Source organism: Protomyctophum parallelum, assembly GCF_964188405.1.
Source record: "Protomyctophum parallelum genome assembly, chromosome: 18".
Classification (NCBI taxonomy): Eukaryota; Metazoa; Chordata; class Actinopteri; order Myctophiformes; family Myctophidae; genus Protomyctophum; species Protomyctophum parallelum.
In genome coordinates, this window is record NC_139716.1 from 36869520 (window position 1) to 36880606 (window position 11087).

Consider the following 11087-nt stretch of genomic DNA (forward strand, 5'->3'; position numbering starts at 1 on the left):
CAGCCACGGCCTCGTCTCAGGTCCCGCATCGAAGAGGCCCGGCCTCCGAGGGTGCTTTATACAGGGAGGGGACAGGCGGTGATTATGTGGTGAGCGGTCTGCTCCGGCTCCCCACACTCGAGCACACTTGCACGCTGCTCCGTCCGTCCGGCAGGCGTGGGGCCTGCCGGACGGACCTCATGGATGTTTTGAAACGTCTGACCACAGTGGGCAGGCGGTTGGAAGCAGCTTGGCGGAGGCACCCCAGCTGGTACCAGTGAGACGTCGGCTCGGTGTGTTCCTGTGGTACAGGTGGTGTAGCCTGGGGAAGGAAAGAAAGAAAGATCATGATTGTTTGTAGTGACATGTACAACGTGAATATTTAGGCTATTCCTACAGTTTGTCAGACAGTTTGTGGCTTCATAAGTGAGTAAACACCATGACAAAAATGCAAAGACATATCTCCCTCCAACAGGTGATTATCCCCTTGATTATTTGCGTCGGGCGCGTTGTGTGTGCGCACGCACGCACGCACGCACGCACACACGCACACACGCACACACGCACACACACACACACACACACACACACACACACACACACACACACACACACACAAAAATATGGACAAAGCGTTCGCCGGGTCTGATATGGACGTAAAATGAAGCCAGTCAGTCCTTGTATTGTAAATCGCCATCTTTCTAGATCCGTTTTGGCCCAGCTGGCCATTGGCTGGCCCAGACAACGAGGCGGGACTTCCCTCCTTCTTCTTAGTTGGTTTTTATTTTGACTCAAACATTTTTTTAATAAATGGGACCATCATTTTCCAAAAAGAATATTATGACATGAGAAATTAGACTTTAAACTAGTGACTGGAAGCTGAAAGTATTCATGATCATGTTTATTAAGGTAATACAGTCTAGGTGAAGTTGGGCCCAAATACATGGACCTCTATGGGGATATGGTTTTTTTTTGGGCCCAATGACAGCGCCACAACAGGCCATTATATGAACTTTCAGGATGTCCCGATTTCCTTAGTGGCTTCACAAAATATCTGTCTGACTGCCCCCCCTGGTCACACACCATGCTTTACAAGTCAGGTGGCAATAAGGAAGTCAGACAGAGAGAAATCACTCCTGACATCTAGGATCTGTTTTGCAACAGATTTCTTTGGCATATTATCATCGCAGAGATGTTACTGAACAAGTGAACATGATTAATATGTAACTTGATACAATAAAAATAATGCTCAAATAATTTTCTGAAAACATGCTCTACCAAACGGGTAGTGCAAGTTCAGTTTTCTTGCACGGTAAAATGATTTAATCTCCATCTGTTTAAACAGAAAGAAAGATCTATAGGTAATAGCAATAGCGGATGTTCAAAAGTTTTTTATTTTGTAAAATAAAATAAACCCAGGCTTGTTTCCATTCCATGCCAGCTTGGAAAATCAACAATGGCAAAGAAAGTGGAAATGTAAGTTTGGAACTGAAGACTGAAGAGGGGGGGGGAATTATACAAAGCAGGGTGATACTGATGACATCACGCGTACGACCAAATCAGTTAAGCCGTTCCTGAGAGCGATTTCCATAAAAGCCCCTATATGATGAGAAAGACTGATTGTTCAAAAGTGCATATTTGTGGGGATAGAAAACACATAAGGGAGCCCATTTTTATTTTCATTTTTTAACCCATTCTGAACGGGAACCCATTTTGGTGTTAGCATCATGTTATGCTTTAGCTATTGAAAAATAGCAGATCTACAAGCTTGTAGCGCGCCACCGAGTGGCGTGCTACGAGCTTGTAGGTCTGCTATTTTTGAAAAAATCAAAGAACGACTGACATTTTTTAGAATCTGATCTCAGGTCAGAATGGGTTAATCAGACCAGTGTGTGTCCAGTGGAAACCTCGTATGAATCTGATCTCAGGTCAGAATTGGTTAAAGATGATTAGGTCCTTTAACGATTGTTTGTTTAGAGTACTTATGGCGTAAATCGTTTGCCAGACAAATCTATGGACTTGTTTTCGATATGTAAATGAGGTGAGCTGGGAGCCCTTCACGTCACACGTGTGTGATTTTTTTTAAAACATTGAAATAATGACTTCTTTGCTGTGGCCTCACGCAAACGCACCGTTTTCTGCAGAGGTAATACAAACTCAGCTGCTCACGACTGCTCTGATGAGACTGGAGTTCTTATCAGTGGGCTGGTCCTTCCACATGGGTTCCAGAATGTGTTCAGGAATCTTCTCCATAGCCGTCTTGGAGACCTCCATGGCAACGCCTTCTGGTAGATTCCTCTGGATGTATTCGAGGTAAACTCGCGCTGTGGAGCCCGTTACTTGAGACAGCTCGATGCAGCGGAAATGTGTCCTCATCTCATACTGGACCCTGTGCTTCTTGAAGATGTGGATCGACTTCAAAAGGGTAAGCCTCTCAATGTTTTTGGGAGGTTCGAAAACCTCGTGGAGAGTGACGCCAAGCTCCTTGGCTGCCAGAGTAGCAAAGAACTCGTAGCTGTCCAAGACAGCCCTGTCGTGGCCTTTCACCGACACGGACACCGTTTGGAACAGAGAGTCCGGCTCTTCTGTGACTGTGATCGACGACGGAGTCGGCCAAGGTGCAATCCCAGAATGGAAGGTAGCCGTTGGTGCCGAGGGTAGATGCGGTCGCCGGGTTATACACCTCCGATTATCTCCGCAGTTGCTCAGGCCTGTAGTTCTCAAAGTTGACGTTCCTGCAAAAATCCTTGATAAAGAGCAAATCTGCCGACTGACAGACATGATGTATTTTATTGTTTATAGCATGAAAGGCATGTCAGTGTCCACACGGCTCTGGTAACCTGCCAGTAGACTAGACGCGCCTTCGGCTGATGGAGATTTCGGTTCCACCAGATCCCGCTCCGGATTTGAGATTTGGTGTGACTCTACAAAGTATATATATGCAGAGATAAAATGATCATCCAGGAACCCCCATATGTGGAGAGAATTGACATACAGTACTCAAGTCTGACATCATAGACTCTCGTGGAACCCCATATATGGACATAACTGACCTATTCATCCAGACGCCCCCCATGTATGGAGATAATGTGACATACTCAAGCCAAGCCCGACATCATAGACTCTCCAACTCCATATATGGAGATAACTGAAGCACGAAGCATCAATACAGATTCCACAGAGACCATTCAAGACATTGACCAGCTCAGCTCAGACAACGAGAGAACCCAGGCAACTGACCCGACAACCCAGATAATCATATCCCACAGATATGCTGGTTCTCCTTCTCCTCTCATACATACTTTTTAAATAGTTACCCCCGATGGCAACTGGAAGTTAGTTGACAAAGTTCTAACTAAATCTAAGGTAACACGTGAACGATATCATTTAAATGCTTGTCTTGGCTCATCTTTTCAGGAGGCCCTAGACAAAAGCTTAGCGAGCATGTCTGCCCACAGGCTAATATAATGAAAGTAACGTCCCAGTTGTGGAGGACCATTTGTGGCATCTCTGTGAGGTCCACAGAGGGGAGAACGTCACTATGGACTGTAGGGACGTACAGACCATGTTCCTCCTCCTCGTCTCAACCACATGAGCCTCTTCGTCCTCGTGCGGAGAAGCTGAAGCGGAGACGAGAGAAAGAGATGGCCATGTTAACAAACAAACACAGTAGTGATGAAGATCACGTAATGAAATGGAGTGAGAAAGAGAGGCTTGCGTACACCGTTTCAACAGCTCCTGGAGCAAAGAAAGACACGACGGTGCCTTTCCCTTCGTCCTACAGTCCAGAGTATGTGGAGTTGAGCTGGTATCAGTGGTGGGAGAAGGAGGGATTCTTCAGCCCAGAAATTCAGGACACGCAAGCACATGCTGTGGATCAATCCTTCACGCTGTGTATCCCTCCACCAAATGTTACTGGCACTCTGCATCTTGGCCATGCCCTGACGGTAGCTATAGAGGACGCGTTGGTTCGATGGAGGAGAATGCAGGGCTACAGAGTGCTCTGGGTACCCGGTTGTGACCATGCAGGAATCGCAACGCAGGCCGTGGTAGAAAGGAGATTGCTCAGCGAACAAGGGAAGCGGAGGCGAGATCTAAGCAGGGACGACTTTTTACAGGAGGTGTGGAAATGGAAGAACGATAAAGGAGGCGAGATCTATTACCAGCTGAGGAAGCTTGGTTCTTCTCTGGACTGGAGCAGAGCCTGCTTCACTATGGACCCGGGATTCAGCAGGGCTGTGACTGAGGCCTTTGTGAGGCTCTGTGAGTCCGGCCTGATCTACCGCTCAGAGGGGCTGGTCAACTGGAGCTGTGCTCTTGAGTCTGCCATCTCTGACATAGAGGTCGAGTCAAAGGAGCTCTCTGGGAGGACCATGCTGCCTGTTCCTGGTTATGAGAAGAAGGTGGAATTTGGATCGATGGTGACCTTTGTGTACCCTATAGAGGGCGGCGGTGGAGAGGTGGCAGTGTCAACCACACGTCCTGAGACCATGCTGGGAGACGTGGCCATCGCTGTGCATCCACATGATCCTCGATACCAGGATATTCACGGAAAGCAGTGCAGACACCCTTTCACGGACCGACTCATACCTGTCGTCACTGATCCAGTGGTGAATATGGAGCTTGGGACAGGGGCAGTGAAGGTCACTCCAGCTCATGACCACACCGACTTCCTGCTCTCCCAGAGGCACTCGCTCCCACGTCTCACTGTGATTGGAGGAGACGGGACAATGACCCCTCTTTGTGGCCAGTGGTTGGAAGGGTTGAAGCGCTTTGATGCCAGGGAACGAGTCCTGGATGCCCTTGTGGAGAAAAAGTTGTTCAGGGGAAAGCGGGATCATGCCATGTCTTTACCCGTCTGCAGTCGTTCGGGGGACATCGTTGAGCCCCTGTTGAAGAAGCAGTGGTTTGTGCGCTGTGATCAAATGGCTAAACGGGCCATCCAGGCAGTGGAGGACGGCCGGTTGGAGATCATCCCCCACTCCTACACTAAAACGTGGAAGAACTGGCTGGCCAACATCAACGATTGGTGCATATCCAGGCAGCTTTGGTGGGGCCATCGGATTCCTGCTTATAGAGTGACGCTTCCCAATTCTCCTAACGGCCAAGAGGAGCTGTGGGAATGGGGCCGGAGCGAGGAGGAGGCCAGGCAGAGAGCCGCTGCCAAATATGGAGTAGCGGCCGACTCTGTGACCTTGACTCAGGACTCGGACGTGTTGGACACGTGGTTCTCATCCGGTCTTTTCCCCTTTGCCATGTTGGGCTGGCCACAGCAGACCGGCGACCTACAGAAGTACTACCCCAACTCCATTTTGGAGACAGGCAGTGACCTCATTTTCTTCTGGGCGGCACGGATGGTTATGCTGGGTACGGAGCTGACCGGCCAGTTGCCCTTCAGACAGGTGCTCCTCCATTCTCTGGTGAGAGACAAGCGTGGGAGGAAAATGAGCAAATCTCTGGGGAATGTTGTGGACCCTTTAGACGTCATCTCTGGCATCTCTCTGGAGAGTCTTCAAGAGAAAGTCAGACGGGGGAACGTCGACCCAAGGGAGACCACGGCGGCCGTGGAAGCGCAGAGGAAGGACTTCCCTAAGGGGATACCAGAGTGCGGGACAGATGCCCTGCGCTTTGCCCTGTGCTCTTACAATGCACAGGGAGAGGACATCCGCCTGTCCGTGTCCCAGGTGCTGAGCTGCAGGCACTTCTGCAATAAGATGTGGCAGACGGCGAGATTCACGCTGGGAGTGTTGGCCAACGACAACGGGACAGCGCCGACGGCGCTGGCAGAGACGTCTCCTACGAGCAGCATGGACCGCTGGGTGTGTTCCAGACTCTACGGCACCGTCCGACAGTGTGAGCGAGGCTTCCAGGCATACGAGCTCCATGCGGTCACGTCCGCCGTCCATTCTTTCTGGGTGCACGATCTCTGCGACGTTTACTTGGAGTGCATAAAGCCGCTGCTGGGTCAGCAGGACTCCGGGGCAGCAGAACAGACGCGTAGGCAGGTGGCCAGGAGCGTGCTGTATCACTGTCTGTCCGTCTCTTTGGCCCTGCTCTCGCCGATCATGCCCTTCCTCACCGAGGAGCTGTGGCAGAGGCTTCGCCCGTTCGCCAGCGTGGCCGACGACAACGCCATGGACAGCTTGTGTTTGCAGCCTTACCCGACGCCGGCTCAGCTGGCCCACTGGCACTTCCCTGAAGAGGAAGCGGATTTCAGCCTCATACAGGAAGTGGTCCGAGTCGCCAGGTCCCTGCGAGCCCAGTGTGGCATAACCAAAGAAAGGCCCGAGATGTGGGTCGTCTGTTCAGCCAGCCAAGCACAGACACTCCGTCGCTTTGGCTCAGCTGTTCAGACCTTAAGTCGCACCTCCGACCTCCACCTCCACTGTCCTCAGGAAGCCGACAGCTCCACATCCCCTCCCGCTAAAGGAAGCACAGTCGGTGTGGTGGACCACTCGTGTCGGGTACACCTTAGCGTTCAGACGGTAATGGAAGCAGACAAACACATCCTACGGCTGTCCCGGCGCAAACAGAGGCTCCTCCCCAAGCTGGAGGAATCCCTCTCTCGAACCCACGTCCCAAGGTACTCGGAGAATGTCCCAGAGCGTGTGAGGCGAGACACGGAGAACAAGATCGCAGCCTTGGAGCAGGACTTGGAAACAATCGAGGAGCAGCTGAAGTCATTGCAGTCGAGACACACGTCTTGACTTTATGGAGGTTTAGGGTCCAAACGTTGGAGCAGTACAGCAGGATCAACAACGTGATGGTGTCAGGTCTAGGCATTGGACCCTAGGTGATACGCTCGGGCGGTGACCGCAAACAAAGAGGGGGAGAGCAGTGAGCTTGATGACAGAGCAACAAGTGGCTGCTTTTCTACAGTCAAAAGGGATTTCAGTGTTGTTTTTGGCAGCAAATTTCTATTTTAGTTTTAGTCATAGTCTCTTCAATAGTTTTCACTGATTTTAAGGCAGCGGTGGCCGAACGGTTTGCGGAGCGGTCTTGATATCGGAAGGTCGCTATAGTTCGTATCCCCGGACCGGCACGTTAAAATTACCACCGCTGAAGTGCCCTTGGACAAGGCATTGAACCCCTACCATGAAAGGTTCTATGAGCAGGGCCAGGCTGTAAACAAGTTATTGAGCTTAGTCCAGTTACCCTGGGTAAACATTGTACCTTTCCTTTCCTTTTCATATTTTAGTCACCTGGAATGTATTAGTGTTAATCTACTTTTAGTCGACTAAATGTCATAAGATTTTAGTCGACTAAATCTACAGTTGATTTAGTCGACTAAAATGTATTTTGGCGGGCCTTGTTGCCGTCATAATAACTGATTTTACACTTGCTGAAAATAGCAGATCTGCTATTTTCAGCATGCAACCAAGTGTAAAATGACTTATACTGGATCTGTTGTCCACTAGTCCCTTCCTAACATTTTAGTGTCGTTTTTATTTGTTGACGAAATTGTCAGTATATTAGGGCTGTCAGAACGAATTTCATAATATGAAAGAAATTTGAATATTAAAATATATATATATATTCGAAAGCTAAAATTGCCATTCGAATGGAGCTTTTATCATTTATTAATTCTATTTAATATTTTTATTTTGTTTTATGTTATTTTATCCGCTCACTAAATGTATTGAGTAACGAATCTACCGCTGTGAAATCTCCCCGGCTCGAGCGAATGTGGGCCGGGTTCCGGACCCCGTGGCCTCGCGACCGTAATAGAGACGGCTTAGTGGCCCGGTGATAAATGAGCGGAGACTAGCCAGCTACACGAAGGTGACAAGGGCCCCGATTGCAAAGGCTGAGCACGCGGTCAAAAACGTCGAAATGTCTCGAAAATATTTTCGGAGGCTCGATTTTCGTGCGTTCTAGGCCCCGTGGCCTCGCGGTACCGCCGCTGACAAGCCCGCGGTTCCGTGGGTCCTGAGCGGGCCACTCCGCATGGTCAAGCCCGTCGCGCAGAACCCAGGCGGTACCCCCGAAAAGTTCCGAAATGTCCGGAGGAGCGGCGGCGCTTAGAGTGAGCTAAAGCTCCCCTGGTGGCCTGCTCGCAAGCCACAACCAGGGACGCGAGTATTGACATGATATGCAATGTGCATAACTACGCCTTGTCAGAGCGGACTAGTCCACTGGTCCCAACGTACAGGGGGACGGGGACACGTGCAGGACAGACAGACATAGCGCCTGTCAGGGCCACGGTCACGTCGTCGTCACAACTACACAATCACGATGCTATGACCGTCATCATGATGAGCTACTGGCGATAAATATAATGCTAATAATAATGACAGTAGTAGCAGAAGTGAGGACAATAACGACCACATTAAGCACGGCGATATCACGACAGTACTATGACCGCAATGACATGACATAATGTCTGTGGAAACACAAGCATTCGGTGGGTCTCGCGCTAGGCCTGTCGTTTCACGTTCACTGTAAAATGCATTTGCACTATAGACAGACAACAATCTTACCGTGCTGAGTGCACTGTGCTCAATAAAACAGTTTAAACGCTATTTTGTGCCGTGAAAACCATTATTATGTGCTGAAAGTACTGCTTTGTCGTTTGGAAGGGGGGGCCCTCTAGTGGACAGAACGTGCATCGTATTATATTCTGTGTATTATTATAGGCTAGATATGAGCTAAAATAAACAATGTAAATATTTGAATATTTTCGAAAATTACAAATAATGAAGCAATGAAATTCGAATTGGATTATAGAGGTGAACTGACAGGCCTACAGTATATTTAGTCTTAGTTTTAGTCACCATAGCATAGTTTTCATTTAGTTTCAATTTAGTTCTTCAGTGGAAAAAGGTAGTCAACGAACATTTTTCGTCTTAGTTTTAGTCGACGAAAACAACACTGAATGTAACCACCATCAAGGCCAGTAGAAACGACAAACCAACAACACTGATATTGCAAGAAATACACCTGCCTCAAGACACAAGGTAAAATACAAAACACTTGGACCACAAGCTGCTCTAGTTGTTCATCAATTTAAATGGGACCACTGAAGATGGAAAAGTGGTGCTCATCAGAAACTGAGCTGGATAATTATTCTGAGCTACCATGATCTATTCAATAGAGCGTCGCAGTCCCTCCCCCTTTCAGAACAACGAGTAGCCCAGGAAATAAATCCCAATGCATTTCTCCCATAGCCATTTCTTAAAGTATTTATTTAAAGACGGTTACACCGCGGACAAAGCCAACTCGGATCGTGACAAATCATGACAATGAACACAATGTTTTGGGCCGATCAAATAATTTATAAGAAGAAAAACAAAACAAATAGTGTTGGCTCCTGCCTTTATTTTCTTCTAATGATTTGATCGGCCTAAAATATTGTGTTCATTGTCATGATTTGTCACGATCCGAGTTGGCTTTGTCCGCGGCGTAACGGTCTTTAAATAAATACTTTAAGAAATGCCTATGAGGAAAATGAACGGCGATTTATTTCCCGGGTCTCTCGAGGGGGCGGGACTGCGACGCTCTATAGTGTACTGTATCCTGGACTGGACTGAGACGTGACTGGACTGTGATCTACACAATATTGGACACAATAATAGAACTTAAGGTGATGGAAGTCTGAGTCACCTGACTCACATGTAACTTAATACATTGGGTTACAGTGATCACAGCATACTTGACACGGAGCGGGATGTTGACTTACTTACAGTTTTCTGACATGTTTCTGTATTAGTGGTGCTCAATTTAAAAAAAAAATAGCAGACCTACAAGCTCGTAAGATCTGCTATTTTTCAATAGCTAAATTATAACACAATGTTTAAATTACAAAAAGGGGTTCCCGCCCCAAAATGGGTTAAATTCTTCAACATTATTAGCACTTGCAAATATTACATTACTGAGACATATAATCACAATATCACACCAGATGTAAAGCTATCAATTATCCACAGTAGACACGTATAGTATACACAAACTTCAAGACATTTTTACACTCATTCTCACAACCATTCAATGTCATTTCTGAAGTATTTTTCTGAATCTTGGATCAATAATGAAATGGGAATAGACTTTTGTGATGGATGACTATGAACTTGCGTATAATAATAGACAATATATGTGGATGCAAACTTTAATTTTAAGATTTGTCACAGGTGGTTATCCCATTTAGGCCTGACGTTCAAATTAAAATAATTTATATTTAAAATGTATTTTTTCTGAAAAACCTCATGTTTCTATATTAGTGGTTCTCAATATTTCATGTTAAGGACCCCAAAGATTATGTATTTGGCCGCCGACCCCCATCTGAAAATATGTTGTTCCAGGGACCCATCCAGAAGCAAAGATTTGAGTTAAAAACGTTCGCTCTGAAAGAATATATATTCAAAGATTTGCACCACATTTTAACGATTTTTCAAAAATAGCAGACCTACAAGCTCATCTGCTATTTTCCAATAGCTAAATTATAACAATGTCCTGAATAGAATTATTGAGATCTTTATGGAAAATAAGAGAAATGTCTTAATCAGTTGTGTATACCGGATTCAAGTATTGATAATTTCAGGGATTGGATGGAAGACATGTTTTCAAGAATAGGTCATATAAATATTTTGTGGGAGATATTGATTTTCTTCATTCATTTCATAATTCCCTTCATTTATGGACAGATAAAAGTTATAAACTCATAAATCATTAAACTCTACGTAACGTGACCGTAAGGAGAGAAAAAACAGGAAGCAGTCACCACCATCTTTAAAGATGGAGTGCCGTTATTTTCTTCCACCCTAAAACATGATCATCAGGTCTTATTGTTATATAAGGAGGTATATTTTTTTCAAAAAAGTGTGCAGTATTTGTTAAAATGTTGTTTTTATGTGGGCACGCCCACCAGTTCATTAAGCATGCCTGGTTTGCCTGGTGGGTGGTGATCCACCTGAACTGAAGCCGCACCCACAGCTGTAGTTGTATGATAAAGGGGGAGGGGTTAGGGGAGGGGCTGATAGTGTTATGTCACTATATTACTTTTTATTTCATTGGCCCGTTTGACTGTCAAGGGTTCAGCCTCCAGCAAGAAACCCTAAATACAAAGTTAATACACCATTTCACATAAAAACGACTCCAGGGTGTCTAATGAA

The 11087-nt window shown here is 46.8% G+C and overlaps 1 protein-coding gene across 1 annotated transcript; it reads left to right on the forward strand.

Moving 5' to 3' along the window:
- Positions 1-3668: 3668 nt before the first annotated feature.
- On the forward strand, positions 3669-6686 carry LOC310876122 (valine--tRNA ligase, mitochondrial-like; the record flags this gene model as incomplete). Its single annotated transcript, XM_083789567.1, has 1 exon — positions 3669-6686. The coding sequence occupies one exon, from the start codon at positions 3669-3671 to the stop codon at positions 6684-6686; it is 3018 nt and encodes a 1005-aa protein (XP_083645693.1).
- Between the last annotated feature and the right edge of the window lie 4401 nt (positions 6687-11087).